This window comes from Centroberyx affinis, unplaced genomic scaffold (assembly GCF_046629955.1).
Source record: "Centroberyx affinis isolate AG114_WGS23_722 - 3 ecotype Tasmania unplaced genomic scaffold, CSIRO-AGI_Caff_v1 ptg002551l_1, whole genome shotgun sequence".
NCBI classification, from domain to species: domain Eukaryota; kingdom Metazoa; phylum Chordata; class Actinopteri; order Beryciformes; family Berycidae; genus Centroberyx; species Centroberyx affinis.
The window spans coordinates 59,223-75,677 of NW_027280765.1; the positions used below are offsets into that span (position 1 = coordinate 59,223).

At 39.5% G+C, this 16,455-nt stretch overlaps 2 protein-coding genes across 3 annotated transcripts; one reads left to right on the forward strand and one right to left on the reverse strand.

Moving 5' to 3' along the window:
* Positions 1-959: 959 nt before the first annotated feature.
* Positions 960-6,632, reverse strand: tmem216 (transmembrane protein 216). Its single transcript, XM_071534466.1, has 6 exons — positions 6,601-6,632; positions 5,619-5,632; positions 5,381-5,474; positions 3,989-4,081; positions 2,077-2,278; positions 960-1,209 (listed from the first exon to the last, which is right to left on the reverse strand). The coding sequence occupies exons 1-6, from the start codon at positions 6,608-6,610 to the stop codon at positions 1,194-1,196; spliced, it is 429 nt and encodes a 142-aa protein (XP_071390567.1). The 5' UTR covers positions 6,611-6,632; the 3' UTR covers positions 960-1,193.
* Positions 6,633-7,077: 445 nt separating this feature from the next.
* Positions 7,078-15,798, forward strand: LOC139656833 (transmembrane emp24 domain-containing protein 9-like). 2 transcript variants are annotated; one of them, XM_071534460.1, is made up of 5 exons: positions 7,078-7,226; positions 9,219-9,319; positions 9,997-10,122; positions 10,990-11,136; positions 11,981-15,798. In XM_071534460.1, the coding sequence occupies exons 1-5, from the start codon at positions 7,079-7,081 to the stop codon at positions 12,128-12,130; spliced, it is 672 nt and encodes a 223-aa protein (XP_071390561.1). In that variant the 5' UTR covers position 7,078; the 3' UTR covers positions 12,131-15,798. The 2 variants fall into 2 exon arrangements, with proteins under 2 accessions (XP_071390561.1, XP_071390562.1); XM_071534461.1 differs by having other exon boundaries at positions 12,026-15,798.
* Positions 15,799-16,455: the final 657 nt, after the last annotated feature.

Consider the following 16,455-nt stretch of genomic DNA (forward strand, 5'->3'; position numbering starts at 1 on the left):
TACTTATCAAAGAAACTGCCCAGTCGCCTAATAAGGCTAATAAGCAATAGTAACTAATAGGAATTATGTTAATGAGAAAGAAAATAACAGCAAATAGAGACAATTATTCCAAGCTAGGTCAAATTGTGGCCAGAAGCTAACCAAGTACTTCCGGGGCAGCGTCTAACAAAATAAAAGTCTCTAGTAGCGTGTTGATATTTTTTAATAAGATTATTACGATATTACAATAATTACATAACTTGATCTGTTCAAAACAGCCTGTTCTAGTAGCCATAGCACACGGCTAACTACTAACGCCAAATTATTTTGTCAATAATAGATATCTGCCAATGGGAAAACTAGTAAAACTAATTATTTTTTCACTTAGGCCCTAAGTGAAAAAATAATTTACAACAAACAGGATCCTAAAACCCAGGGGTTTTAGGATCCTGTTTGTTGTCTGTCAATTATAATTACAATCAAAGTGAAAGCGGTCTCATATAAAATCCTTCATCAGTGTTTTCCTTGTAATAATACCGTGTCCAAATATATTTCTCATGTAAATGTAGCTTTTATACAGTGGAACAAGAACCTATTGAACTCTTACTTTGTAATTATATTTAATAATTATAACTCTTTTGGACATAATATCAAAATATTCCAGAATAAAAGAAAGGGGTTCAGGTAGTGATATCTCACGCTTTGACATCATTGTTTATGTTTCAGATCCCCACCCAACTTACCAAAATTTAGTAAAGATTTTTAGCGTTCACAATCTAAATTAATGAACACAAAACCCCTTTTTCATTTGGTTTTAATTGACTGAGAAAAATATTTGGAATCTATTTCTGGCATGAAAACCTCTGACCTCTGACCTCACATGGGAAGACTGATCATTATAAATTGTGAATAAAACCAATTCAGTTTCTGCTGTGTAATAAAATCATTCCACTGAATAAAACAGAATTGAAGTCCAACAGTCTCATAAAACAGTTTATTACCATGTTTGCATGAGTGCAAACAGCCTGTACAAAACCAACAGTAAAAAGTGTTCAATACTAAACTCCTAAATTTGAATATTAGAAAAATATACAATATCTTTATTTACAACTAAAAAAAAAAAAGAGGAAAACTTTGTACATTTTAGTACATCTGAGGTCTGCTGTTGATTTCTTCTCGATGTTTAAGGTGACGTCACAACGGATTTCTCTGCTTCAATACACTTTCGACCTAAAAAAACACAAAAAAAGAAGGGAAAAACACAAAAAGTTTGAATTTCAATATTTATAGATTTAACTACGGATACTAGGGATACAGCAGGGAGACTGGGGGGAGGTGGAACCACATTACTGTAACTGAGTCGCTTTTTTGAGTATTTTTTTAAAGTCAGTCATTTTATTTTTAAGTTACATTTAAAGTACGTTTCTCCTGCAGTTTTGTCCTTCACTACTTTTTAAATCCATCCATCACAGAACAGATTGTGTCTCTCCATCAGCAGCAGAAACTGGATTAACGTAAACTGACAAACTGTGGATCCATTCACAGTGAGAAAAGAATCCAGTCTGAACTCTGTCCTCTCTCCTTTTAGAATCACATGGAAAAGATCACAGCTGACAACGTTCTCTGTTCTAAAGAGGAACCAAGGAGCTTTTACTCTGAGGACATTTTAAATCAGACACTTAAATTTTACTGAAGGAGATTTTTACACCAGAACTTTTACTTCTACTTCAGTCTTGAGAAAAGAAGATCCTGCACTCAGCAACACAATTTATTGATCATAGTAACGTTTCGGTCCCTCTGGACCCTATGTATATTTAAATGACGACGGTCCAGAGGGACCGAAACGTTAGTATGATCAATAAATTGTGATGCTGAGCAAGAGCAGTGTGCAGGATCTTCTTTTCTCAAGACTGAAGTGATATTTTCCAACGCACCTGCATCGGAGATAGTTGAATGTGCAAATATCTCCATGGAAAAAACTTCTACTTCAGTAAAATATCAGCAAAGTAACAGTACTTCTACTTGAGTAGGACATTCTAGTACTCTCTCCTCCACCGGCCCACACCGGGCAGCAGCAGACGTCTCCTCTCGTTGTACCTGGAGAAGGCGGACAGGCCCAGCAGGCCCAGCAGCAGCTCCAGGCTGTGGAAGCAGAGCAGGACGCAGCAGAGCAGGAACTCCAGCCGCAGGACGAAGGTCTGCAGCAGCAGGTAGTAAACAGCCAGCGCAGCACAGGGCAGCAGGACGAGCAGAGACAGGCTGGAGGCAAGGCTGCGCTCACACAGGTTCCCCTTCCAGCCTGCACAACACACACACACACACACACACACACACACCTTACTCAGGGTTCCCACACCTTCTTAAACATCAAATTCAAGGACTTTTCAAGGACTTTCCAGGCCCAATTCCCTCAAATTCAAGGACCCAACACAGCATAGTTTGAGACATGGATCAAGGTTAATTACTGTTACAACACTGAGAATATTCGACTTCAATCACTCATGCACGCACATGACTGTCGCACTTTCTCCAGGCAGGTGGCGCCATGTGAAACAAGAACGCACAGACAGCGGGAGACACACATGCAGACAGCGGAACGTAGCCTATTTACAAACATTAAGTAAAAAAAATATCAAAAGAACTTCAATTTCTATTCTTGCACAAAATATATAAATTCAAGCACTTTCAATGACCCATGTCTATTTATGTCTATTTTCAAAAACTTTCAAGGCCTTGATTTTTTTTTCTCAAATTCACAAACTTTCAAGGATTTCAATTGTTTTATTGTTTTTACTCTGTGTGCTTTTGCCTGTTTGCTTTTATTGTTTTTATTGTTTTTATCATTTGTTTCTTGTGCTTTTTCCTGTGTACTCTGTAAAGCACTTTGGGTATGAAATGTGCTATATAAATACATTTTCCTTGCCTTGCCTTACCTCATTGTGTGTGTTTTTCGTCATTTATGTGAATTGCTGCTGCAACACTGTAATTTCCCTGTGGGGATAAATAAAGTACTCTATCTGTCTATCTATCTATCTATCTATCTATCTATCTATCTATCTATCTATCTATCTACTATAAACATCCAAAATTATGACTATAACTATATATTTTTTTAAATAAGACGATATCACTGTAGTGTGAATGCTTGAGCAACAATGTATCGTTACAGTTCATAATTATCTTTATAGTTATTGCAAACTACATAAAAACACAAATAAACAGTTTATGCAGAGCTGCCAAATGGCAGCAGTAGAACATAGAGAGACAAAGAAAATGTAACAGAAACAGTATGACAGACTGAAGGCAGTGCTCGTATCTAGTTGATTAATTGATTAGTTGATCGACAGGAAACAAATTGATTATAATTTTGATATCTGATTAATCGTTTTAGTCATTTATCAGTAAAAATACCAAACATTTCCTGGTTACAGTTTCACAGATACAAAGATGTGCTGCTCTGTTTCATCTCATTCATTCAAATTTGAAGAATCACTTTGGGCTTTGGGAACTGTGATGGGCATTTGTCATTATTTTTGACATTTTATACACTAAATGATTAATTGAAAAAATGATCAATAGATGAATCGATAATGAAACTAATCGTTAGTTGCAGCCATCAGATTCTGTGAAAGTTTCTGATGAGTCAGGTCAGACTCTGTCTCTAAGACACTGGGTGATATGGTTGAAATCAATATAACATCATATATCATAAGGATTTTTTTCAATATCAACATACATCATAATATGGCTCACATATGCAAAATCACATGTTAAATAATCAAATTAATATATGGTAATGTTAGGTGTGATGTCAAACAAAACTGAAATTTTTAAATAAATAATATTCCTACCAAATCTCATTTTGTCTCATTTAGTTTTTAAATAAAATTTGCTTGTTATCATCAGTTCAGACAGCAGAATTGTGTCACGATATCCCAAAATCACCATATGATTCCACTGATATTATGATAAACCATAATACTGAATTATCGGCCAGCTCTGCACTCACCATAGAAGATGCGGAGGCTCTCCAGGCCGAGGAAGAGCAGCAGCAGCACCAGGTCCAGCACCAGGTTATCAGACGGGTACGGCAGCAACACTCCTGCAGACACACAGCAGACCTCGGGTCAGTCAGGATGCTCTCTGTCTGCAACACACACTGTAACTGTACTGTAGTATGCTGTACTGTAGTACAGCCTGGTTCAGCAGTCTATCTGTGAAACTTAAAACTAAACTATATAATCAAACCCAAATTTGTGCAAAGATTATTGGCAAACCTGTGGCACACTCCTTTCAAGCAGCTCACAACAAGAGCATGCTCAGACTTGCTAACAGCATCTCTTCTGACTCCTCCCATGGTTTAAAAGGAGAATACCAACTTCTGCCCTCCAATAGGCGATTTAGAGTCCCTCAGTTTAAATGCAACAGACTGAAGAATTCTTTTATACATCAGTCTATCCTGTTGCTAAACCAAAATCAGTGTGCTGTCAACTGAGATCTGAATCCAGAGGATATAATGTGATATGTATGATTATCATGATTGTTTCATGTGTTTTGTACATCTATGAGAAGTGTTATATGTGTAACTGTATGTTTAATCTGTGTGTTAATCTCTTGAACGGAATTGCCTAAGGATGCAAAACGAATTTCAGTGTAAACTGACAATAAAGTTGTATCGTATCGTATCGTAACAGCCATTCATCTCCAGTTTGATGTTCGTGTTTTCACAAGGATCACATCTGTCATCAGGTTAAAAACTATAGTATAAAACTATAACTACTGTTTTTCTACGTTCCTGAAAACTTGACACTCCGCTGCGTGCGTCTGCACATGAAGAACGAAGCATCCTTTATTCTACTGTCGCGCTCTGCAGAGGAGTGTCAGCTCAATGTCTAGAATGTAGTGCTGAGACGATTAGTTGATTAATCAATTACTTAATTAATCAATTCGTCAAACGATAGAAAATTAATCAATTCTGATTTTGATAATTGATTATTCGTTTCATTTATCAGTAAAAATACCAAACATTTGCTGGTTACAGCTTCACAGATGCTAAGATTTGCTGCTTTTCTCTGTTTCATCTCATTCTAACATTTTTGGCTGCTGGTCAGAATAAGTAAAAAATTTGAAGAATCACTTTGGGCTCTGGGAACGTGTGATGGGTATTTTTGATATTTCATAGACTAAATGATTAATCTAAAAAATAATTGATTAATCGATAATGAAAATAATCATTAGTTGCAGCCCTGCTATAATGTAAATGTAATTTAATAAAAAATGTGTTTTCCTGCTGGTGCTTTTGGAGGAGCGGGGGGGTCTAAAGCCTGGTTCATGCTTCACGCAGAAACGCAATGCAAGTAAATGCAAATGAAGTGCAGCAGTGTGGCTGCTGCTTCCAGACCTTTATAGATGAACATGAGAACTTCTGCCAGGAAGAAGGCTGCAAAATACCAGCTGTTCAGGTAGAGGAGAACCTGTAGCGGAGCGGACGACAGCTGAGGAAGACACAGTCAAGGATAAATGAGAGAATGAGAGAGAGAGAGAGGGAGGGAGACAGAGAGAGAGAGAGAGAGAGAGAGAGAGAGAGAGAGAGAGAGAGCACACTGTGGCTCCACATTGCTGTTTAGCTTGAAGGATACGATCGGTTGCCTCCCTGTAATGAAACAAGAAAAAGAGGAAATACAGGTGTTAGGGTTAGACTCGGCTGATATTGGATATATGTATATGATGCAGTTTGATTGATTCCATATTTATTGTAGGATTGATCAATACTACACTGGTTGTCTATGAGAAGAACTTAACCAGAACTGATTCTAATGAGACATTTTGATCAGATTCTACACAAGTATTTGTGAATATTTTCTTAGTAGTAGTAGTAGTAGTGATAGTAATAATAGTAGTTGTTGTAGTAGCAGTAGTAGCAGCAGTAGTAGTAGTAGTAATAATAGTAGTAGTAGTAGTAGCAGTAGTAGCAGTAGTAGTAGTAGTAGCAGCAGTAGTAGTAGTAGTAGTAGTAGCAGTAGAAGTAGTAGTAGTAGTAGTAGTAGTAGTAGTAGTAGTAGCAGTAGTAGTAGTAGTAGTAGTAGTAGTAGTAGTGATAGTAATAATAGTAGTAGTTGTTGTTGTAGTAGTAGTAGTAGCAGTAGTAGTAGTAGTAGCAGCAGTAGTAGTAGTAGTAGCAGTAGCAGTAATAGTAGTAGTAATAGTAGTAGTGTCCCAGGTTTCAGTGGAGAGTTTTAGTGTCCCGTTATGGTCTGAAAGCTGTTTCAGAGGCTTTTCCACCCTGACAAGAAACACTGAATACTTGGATTTTGGGGTATTAAATATCAAAAACCCACATTAATCAAACCCTAATTGCTACATTATGAACATTGTTGTGGCAGTATATGATGCTAACTCGAGCTCCAAACTCCAATAAAGCAAAACAGGACTTTTTTCAGCTAACGTTTGCTATGTTAGCGGAGGCATCAAATATCTGCCGGACGCGGTTTGTGGAGAAACTTCACAGCAGTAAATGTTGTAGCAGGTACAATTTATTACCTGCCGACAGGTTTAGTTAAAATAAAATAAGGTAATATTTTAGTATCTTTACAATATTCGCACAAATTCACAGCTACTCACCAGACGCCATGATTGATTACCATGGAAACAGCTTGGGGAAGTGGCGACAATACTTCCTCTTCTTCGTTTGTTGATTTTCCAGCAGACTGGGCGCGGGGGTGTTGGTTTGCTGCCCCCTACAGGTTACATCTTGCGTTACAGCTTTTTTATTGAAAAGGTAGTTCTTTCTTTTTTTACAGCCTATGGTCCGTACCCGGTTCTTACATATAAAAACAATCACAGATATTGCCACTGTAACAATAGAGTTACAAGTTAGTAGTTAAAACAAATTTATAAAATAATAATATATATTTCAGATATTAGATTATTTGAGCCGTGTTCAATCTCCTTTATTATGGCAGGGCCCCAAATCTTTAAGACCAAGAACTACAACACCCATCAGTCTCTTGCGGTGCGCTGATTGGCCAGACACGAACGATGGTTTACGTGGCACTGATGGGTTTGCGCAGCCGCAGAAGAGTTCTCGCCCGGCAGGAAGATGGTGGCCGTCAAAATGCAGTCGTGTGTGTTGTCAGTTTTACTTTTGAACGTTTACTACAGTTTCGTCTCCTCCTTGTACTTTCACATAGGAGAGACCGAGAAGAAATGTTTCATAGAGGAAATCCCGGACGAAACGATGATCATCGGTGAGTGCATCGGTGAATTAAGTGACGGGCTAACGCTAGCTGCTAGCTCGCCAACTTTAGCTAGTTAGCTAATCGGCTAGCTTCTAAGCTTTTCAGTCTCCTCCAGGAAGTCTTCACAAATCATTGTGTATTCCTAATGTGCCGCTTTATATATTAGAGAAGGAAAGTCACTTAGGCACAAACAGACACTCATTTCTGTCTGTCTGTTTACTGTCATGCTTGTTAGCTAGTTAACGTTACTACACGTCAGCTAGTGGAAGCTGTCAGAAGAGGTCAAGTTAACTGTGTCCAGGCTGTCTGCACGGCCTGAAACTGAAAACTCTTCCTCTGAGTTTGTCCACTTAAAGACGGAGTGACACTGAATTTAAACGTTCATGTTTTAATTCAGTGGCCTAGGAAAGTTTGTCCCATCTTTGTGAACATGAGCAGCTATCACCAGAGGTTAGCAAGCAGATGTCTGACCTATATATGTGGTGTCATCTGGAGTTGCTCCATACACACTGAATGGGGAACTGGTATTGTAACGCTCACCACAGTGACAGAGCAGCTGTACAAGTTGAAATTGTCTTAATATGTTCTGTGGATCAGATGTATGCTGAGTCGACCTTACCAGAAGACTCCAACCATATGGAACAGGTCTGAAGTCATGTTCTGTTCTGCAGGGTGTGTGTTTGCCCTTAAGCAAGGCATTACACACCTGCAGTTTGACCTGTCGCTCTCTCTCCCATGCAAACAGAGAAAGAAAGGCATGAATCAGGTCTAGTCTGACTGCAGGCAGACAGCCTGGACTGCTTGTTCAGTTTTTCTTCTCGACTTTGTCAGGAGGAAGTGGTTTGGATATCTCATCGTTCTCAAAACGCATCTGGCAGAACTTGCAAACAGTTAGTTGTACTGAACAGAGAAGGAAGTTAGAGCAACACATACAGATGGTTCATTTAGCTGCATAAATACAGCTGGGTGTCCTCATTTGCAGTTATGCAAGATGCAAGAGTGAACAAAATGTGAAGGTGTGAATCTGTGGTTGATGGTTTGGTGGCATGCACAGGCAGCAGGGTGGCGTCCTTCACCCAGAGGAGCCGGGTTTCAACCCCCACCCTGCTGACGTGTCCTTGAGCAAGATGCTGGATCCCTAACAGCTCCAGGGTGACCTTTGACCTAGAGCTGGGTGATAATTCAATATAGTCATTTAACATTTTTCAGTGAAATCATATTGTGTTGATACTGTGATATCGTGATGTACAATTCTGTTGTCTTAATTGATGATAACAAGCAAATTGTATTTCAAAACTGTGACAAAATGAGGTAGGAAACGAAAAAGATTAACTTAAGGAATATTTTTTGAAGATTTCAGACTTTGGTTTGGCATCACACCTAACATCACTATTCAGTTCAATGCAATAAGCATCAATTTGATTATTCAAGATGTGATTTTGCATCTAGGCCTACATCAATATCAAAAGATTGCCCAGCCCTACTTTGACCTCTGACCTCCCTGTGGAGGGGGGCGCAAAAGGAAAGAGGATTTCCCTTTGATTAGCAATAAGTATCACAATATACTTAGCAGCAGTAATAGTGATAGTAGAAGTAGTATTAATGGTAACGTTATCTGCCTCTGTGTGAATACTAACACAGCTGTCACTCTGCTCTCTGTCTCTGTTTGTGTTGCGCTCACTGTGAACACACAGCAGTGATTACATGCTCATTCATCTGTTTGACTGATGTTTACATGCAGGGTGGGGAATTAACACCAAACACCAGACAAATGCTGGTCGATCTTTGGCTGTGGCAGGTAACCAGGTCCAGCCGGCACCTGGAGGCTCTGCTCTGCTTTCTGGCTGCTAAAATAACTAAAGTGCAGCTGGTAGAAGAACAAATGAGTTCCCCACCCTGCAAACAGGAGCAGTAAAGCTCTAACTCCCATCCCGTTCTCTCTTTCTGTCTTTTTCTCTTTCTCTCTCCCTCTCTCTCTCCCTCTCTCCCTCTCACCTCCAGGTAACTATCGGACTCAGCTGTATGATAAGCAGAAGGAGGAGTACCTGCCGGCCACTCAGGGCCTCGGGATGTTTGTGGAAGTCAAAGATCCTGATGAGAAGGTTCGTTCTGACCGAGCCTGTTACAGCAACTAAAACTAAAAAAACAGTTAAAAACAGTTTGGTAAACTTAAAAGAAAAAGAAAGTGTCTCTTTTGTTTTTACTCATTTGTAAAGCACTTTGTCACTGTTTGGAAAAGTGCTATATAAATAAAGTATATAATAGTATAATAATATATTTGCATATATATTCCTTCAGTCATTAAAAGTAAAATGAACCAGAAAGTAAAGATCATCAATTGGTGTCAGAATTAATTATTCTGCACATAGTCTATATATAGTCTTTCAATAGAATCATATGGTGATTCTGTTGTCTGAATTATTGATAAAAATGTAGAAGAAGAATGTTTTTGGCAGTGTGCGTTATTTCTTTGACCTTTCTACTAAATTATTGATAAAGAGCAAATAAGCAAATACTAATCAAAATGTCTCACAAAATGAGATCTGAAACAAATAAGGGATTACCATGCAGTCCAGTGCAATGAACATCAATTCCTAAATTGTAATTCTGCTTGTAATATATCAATATTGAGATAATTTCTTCAGATTATCAGAGTATTCATTTAGTCCTTAGTGGCAGGTTTAAAGTGTTTTGTGTGTGTGTGTGTGTGTGTGTGTGTGTGTGTGTGTGTGTGTGTGTGTGTGTGTGTGTGTGTGTGTGTGTGTGTGTGTTTCCTCAGGTGATTCTGTCGCGGCAGTACGGCTCAGAGGGACGCTTCACCTTCACCTCCCACACACCAGGAGAACACCAGATCTGCCTGCACTCCAACTCCTCCAAGTTCGCCCTGTTCGCCGGAGGCATGCTGGTGAGTGACTCTACTGGACTAGTAGAGTCCAGTAGAGACGGACGATCTGCGTCTCTCAGGATACGATCCGATACGCGATCTGAGGCTCAGGATTCAATACAACCAGGATATGATGTGAAAAATAAAAGTTCAGTGACAACAAAGTCTGACTGTGCAGTATAGGGGAAAATACCGTTTAACAATTATGGGTAATGAGTAAAAGGTTCAAGAGTCTTCTGTGAAGTCCTTTAGACAGATAAGCGTATAACAAAGAAGTGAAGCTCAATACACTCACTTTTATACACTAGACTAAACAAAAACATAAATCTCGGCATAAAGCCAAACCCACAGTTCAGATTTCTTGGCTCAAAGCCAAAAACCTCACCTAATATGGGACACACGGAAACACGCATGAATAGCATAAACTATTATTCACCTATAAGAACACTCAAAATCATTTCATAACCATATATAGCACACGTGCACGCACACATGCACTGATTACCTCACCATGTAGAGAAAAAAAGACACTCTACTCTGAGAACAAAGAACAAAAGAACAAAAGAACAAAGTGTGTTATTCATATAAAAAAACAGTATTAGTAGTATCAGTAACAGTAGTATCATTTTATTGACTTATGTTTATTTCTGAGACACAATTCTTTCTAGCGATGCCATTGGCTGCTAGAATGTAAACAACAATTTAAAAATGTCTTTACAAAGTGACAATAATATAATGTGGATGGAGAGCTTGTGAAACTGTGATGGTCAAGAGTCTCATTAGTGATTACTACAGCAGAATAACATGGAGCTGATATTGCGAAAGATGCGACTATATCAGTAGTTTCCTAACCCCCCCCCCCCCCCCCCCCCCCTCCCTGTGGTGCAGAGGGTTCACCTGGACATCCAGGTGGGAGAACACACCAACAACTACGCTGAGATCGCTGCCAAAGACAAACTGACGGAGCTGCAGCTCCGAGTCCGACAGCTGGTGGAGCAGGTGGACCAGATCCAGAAGGAGCAGAACTACCAGAGGGTCAGTGTGTGTGTGTGTGTGTGTGTGTGTGTGTTTGTGTGTGTGTGTTGGGACATCCTCAGCCACCTTCGTCATTCGTAGATGTACTTTGTCAGATTTAGATGGGGTTGAGTCAGGTTTAGCTGTCTTTTGTCAGACTTGAATGGAGTTTGTCTGCAGTGGAGGGCAGTCCTGGTGTCACAGTCATGGACTTCATCAAACCTTCATCATCATCTTCATCACAACAGCTAAACCTGACTCTCCTCCATCTAATTTTGACAAAGTACATCTACGAATGACGAAGGCCATGTTAGGATGTCCTAAACTACTCTTTGACAGTTCCAGTGTTTGCAAAGCAGATGTGTGCTGTAACCAGAGGTGGGGACCCGAGTCACATGACTTGGACTGGACTTTTAGTTGCTTGACACTTGACTTGGGTTCTGGTGACTTGGGACTTGACTCTGACTTGTACTCTGATGACTTGAAAAGGTTTCTAAAGTCTTGACTTGAGATCTTGTGTTTGTGTAAATGACTTAGATTGAAAGTGATGAGATTTGTTCCAGCAGACGACTGAATTTAAATTCTGTTTTCTGAATTTGTATGGAATGATTGAATTTATTGAAGTTGAAACTGATTATAGAAATCAAACTCATGATGCTCTTACCAAGTTTTTATCCTATTAAACCATATTGCATTGAAAAGTCCTAGATATTTAGTTTTCTTTAAGATATTAAATTGATACTGGACTTGTTCTACATTTAGACTTGTGACTTGACATTAATGACATGGACTTGACTTGGTAATCTACATTTAGACTTGGGACTTGACTTGAGACTTGTGTGTGTGTGTGTGTGTGTGTCCTCAGTACCGCGAGGAGCGTTTCCGGCAGACCAGTGAAAGCACCAACCAGCGGGTCCTGTGGTGGTCCATCGTCCAGACGCTCATCCTGGTCGCCATCGGCTTCTGGCAGATGAGACACCTCAAGAGCTTCTTCGAGGCCAAGAAGCTGGTGTAGCGGAGTGTGTGTGTGTGTGTGCATGCGTGCGTGTGTGTGTGTGTGTGTGTGTGTGTGTGTGTGTGTGTGTGTGTTTGGTCTCTGTTGATTCATGCAGTACTGAGCAGCAGCGGTCGATGGAGGAACCCGCCGACTGCTGAGGAGACGGGATGCAGAGAAATCCACCTGGTTGATCTGGCTCGAAAACAGCCTCGGTTTCGATTACGCTCTTTATTATTATTGTTATTATTATTATTCTTACCACCCCTGTTTGTCAATTGTCCCTCATATTTGCAGGAGACTATCAGAAAAAAAGGTTATATTCTATTTATTACACAACTATATTTTATGTAGAGCGGAAAATGGTTCTACCCCCTTTGATTTGGACTGGATTTCATCACGAGGAACCGGCTGCGTTCTTCGTATTAAAACCACTTTCTGCTCTTCAACACGTTCCTCTGTTTGTTGAATCCATAAAATCTAGTTCTGCTGCAGCGGGAGGCAAAAACCATCCAGGTGATCCTCTGCCAGGCGGACGGACCGATGTGTTTCACGTTGTGTTTCGTCAAACCGATTCTCTCCCCTCGCTCCTCGCTGTCCTGAGTACATGACGTGTTACTGGCCGCTAGAGATCGCCCGAGTCGCTTCGAGTCGTACATAAAGAAAGAATAGGTAGGTTTACATGAAAGGTCAGGTGACAGTTTTCAGCAAATGCAATTGGTTCTCTCCTCCTCTGAAGTAGGGCTGATATGATAATCCTGGATATTTTGCTAGATATTGCAATCATGATAATTAGTCTCCATGATTTGGAGAGCAGAGTGTTGTGATCACACTTTTTGCATCTTGCATCAGCAGTTTGGCTGTTTTTCAACTGCAGTGGCCGTGCTGAGTGACATTAGCTGAAATGTAATGCTTCAGTGTTGCCAAAAGCTCTGATTATTAATGATTATTGCTAAAATATCACAATCCTACACAGTTAATTAAATCTTCAAGCAGAGCGGTCAGTTTCTTGACTGTTTCCTGGCCAGCGTTGTCACGATGCCACAAGTTTGACTTTCATACCAAGTTTAAAATCTAAAAACTACAGCGATACCACAGCAAACAAGATGAACCATCAGTAACATGACAGCTTTAGTTTTTGTTTCCGCTGGTTCCATATTTGGCTCCTGGTACCAGTTTATGAACCACTTCAGCTGGACTGGGATCCGGTTCCTGCTGGACTGAGACTCAGATCCACGCTGGTGTTCTTGTGGAGAAAGATCTACCCAAGATCTTCTCCAGAGGTCGAGCACAGAGAAGAGTCTTCACAGGTTCAGATGGACCGTGTGCGTGACATCACACACGATCAATTAAGACACACAGCTGTTCATTTTCCCGTCTGATTCAACCTCTTTCTAGGGAAATGAATCTTGGGACTTCCCATTCGTTCTCAACAGTCAACTCCGATGCTTCCTCGGTTTACAAGTAAACGTCCGGGATCTTTATCCGTCCTCCATTCTCTCTCGTTCTTTTGATTTGGAAATCGTTCTTCAGTCATTAGATATCACATCAAAAGAGTCTTGGAGGACACGAGCGCACAAGAATGAACTAAATATTTAATTCAGTCTTTTGCGACGGTATCGTAGAAGTGGTGTTGAAATTTGGGTAACCGTGACAACGCTGCTGTTGGCTCTCAGTTGTGTATTCAATGTTTTTTTGTTTTTTTTTGTGAACAAGCCTGGCTCAGTGAAATCCTACCTAATGAGAATCAGTTTCTTTGTGATTTTGTGCGAGCTGATCTGTTTGTTTTTACTCTGTCGGTCTGAGTCTGGATAGGTTGTTTGGTTGGGCGGGGGTTAGTTTGTAGAAAGGCATCTGGAATATTCTGAATGAATATTATTGATCATGAGGCACCTTAAATCTCTAAAGTGTCTGTTTGACCCAGGAGTCGTCTCATTAATCTCCATCAGATGAGAAACTTTGGCCCGTCTTGTTGCCTCCGTAGTTTTTCATCTGAGCTCCTCTGCAGCGGCCGGAGCTTTTCACTGCTGACTTCTGCAGTTTGAAGGGATTTACCGTCACATTTTGAATTTAGCCGTTTTGTTTTTCTTCACCGGACACCAGTGGAGGAAAAGCTTAACGCGCTGAGAGGAAAGTGAACACAGAGGCGGCTTGTTCAGCAGCTGGGTTCTGTTCAACTTTCTGTACCTGGACAAGGTTTTTTGCTAAAAACGACTCACACGTTCACACTGGCAGCTCTGTCCTACAAACAGCAGTAATTACTTTTTTTTTTTTTTTACTGTTTTTAAATGTCAAAGGAAGTGTTTAGGGTTTTGATTTCATATCGACAAAACTTATCCTACCAAATGATGTGCAGTCTGCTTCTGGAAGGAGAGGAAGTTTTTTTTTTTGAAGACTTATTTCTCTGCCCAGTACAGTCAGTCTGTCTTCTGCCAGTCAGGATTCGAACCGGCAACCTTTCAGTTTCTCTAACGTTTAGACTGCTGCCACCAGTTGGCAGCGTTACCTACAGCTGGGCGATAATTCAATATCATCGTTTATCGTCTTTCAGTGGAATCATGTTGTGATTTTGGGATATCGTGACACACAATTCTGCTGTCTAAACTGATGATAACAAGCTAATTTTGTTGAAAAACTCTGATAAAATGAAGTATGAAGCATTTTAAGGAATATTATTTGAGTTTTGTTTGACATCACACCCTAACATCACCATTCAGTTCAATGGGATGAAGATTAATTTGATTATTAACATGATTTTGCAGACATGAGCCATATCATGATGTGTGTAGATATTGGAAAAAAAAACCTGATTATGGTGATATTGATTTCAACCGTATCGCCCAGCTCTAGTGTTACCCATTGATTTCAATAAGGAATGCTGCAGTGTTACTGTGTTGAAAGCCATGTCAAACCCCTCACACTATGAGAGGAGCCAGTGAGGAAAAACACTAAATTTCAAAATGCTAAGTAATTCCTTCAGACTGAAGCTCAGCCTGGGATCCTGAACCAGATCTGTTGGAGTGTGTGTGTGTGTGTGTGTGTGTGTGTGAACACCTCGGGCTCCAGGAACCGGTCTGATGATCTTTAGCTTGTGGTTTTCCCTCCTTCTCACTCCTGGATGTTTTCCCTTCTTCTCTCTGAACTTCAGGTAGAATAAACACTGATCCAGTCCTGTGTGTAACTGTAAACTCTTGTACAAAGTGGAAAATCTACATTCTCTAAGACCCGCGTCGCTGAATATTTAGCTTAACCTGGAGGCACAGAAGCAAGGAAACAGCTGCTGTCCTCTGAACTGCTCCTGTACAAGTTCACTAAATAGAAACCAGTGGAATAAATCTGTTTCTGAAGACATAAAGACCTGAATATATTCAACAGTCAGATTTAAAAATGCAGATGTTACGAGCCAAGAAGTCAGTCTGTGCTGATCTCTAAGGCTATCTGAGCTCTGTCTGTTTCTGTATGACAGAAATTGGAAGTTTTGTTCTTCTTTTCTCTATTTTTTTTTTCTCCCTCTTGAAGGTTTTGTTCCTTTTTTGTTGTAAAATGAGAAACTGTTTTTTCTGGGTTGGAATTGGAATCAGCTGGTGAAGGTTTAGGCTGGTAGAGGGGTTTGAATATTTTTTAGAAAGATTCTCTACATGTGAAATCTGTCTAAAATTGCACTCGAAATAAAGTTTTGTCACATTTGGTTTAATGGATTGAGTGTGTGATTTACAGTTTTGCTCAGAATCTTACATTACATTACATAGAGTAATATACTCCACAGATACACACAGGTTATAAATGAGACCTTTTTACAGACCAATGTTACAATTGTGAGTAAACTAACATGGAAATTGTTTTTAATTTGAAATAAATATAAAAGCAAAACTAAGTAATAAAATTATAACCAATCCAAAAGTTGTATTGCCTGGTTGCAAAACTAACTAAAAATAAAAATGTTCCATTGATATTCAGGGAATTCACCTTAAATCATATAAAAAACATAAAGTATGTACTTTCCTAAACATGTAGTACCTAAACATCACACACTGCCATTTTCCCCTTCCTGAATGAAAGAACTAACACAAAAATGAAATAGAAACTAAAAAAAAAAAAATCCAAACAAAAACTGGAATCTTCGAAAAACTACAAACTAAGCACAGCCTGAACAATGAAAATAAATTACTACTAAAAAAAATGGAAGAAAGAAAGTGGGATGGACATTAAAATTGGATATAAAAACCAAATTAAAAACATGAAAGTTTGAGATAGCATTGTAGTAGGACTTTCATCACAAATATTCCGTTTATTTATTTTTTATTTACTATTATGCCGCTACTGCTAACTGGTAACTATTGTTATTA

Coding starts and splice junctions, on each gene's coding strand:
- tmem216 (XM_071534466.1), bottom strand. Junction 4,082..5,380: donor TCTCATGTTCATCTATAAAG/GTCTGGAAGCAG, acceptor GTGTGTCTGCAG/GAGTGTTGCTGCCGTACCCG. Junction 2,279..3,988: donor GAGCCTCCGCATCTTCTATG/GTGAGTGCAGAG, acceptor TGTGTTGTGCAG/GCTGGAAGGGGAACCTGTGT.
- LOC139656833 (XM_071534460.1), top strand. CDS start 7,079: ATGGTGGCCGTCAAAATGCAGTCGTGTGTGTTGTCAGTTTTACTTTTG. Junction 7,227..9,218: donor GGACGAAACGATGATCATCG/GTGAGTGCATCG, acceptor TCTCACCTCCAG/GTAACTATCGGACTCAGCTG. Junction 10,123..10,989: donor TGTTCGCCGGAGGCATGCTG/GTGAGTGACTCT, acceptor CCTGTGGTGCAG/AGGGTTCACCTGGACATCCA.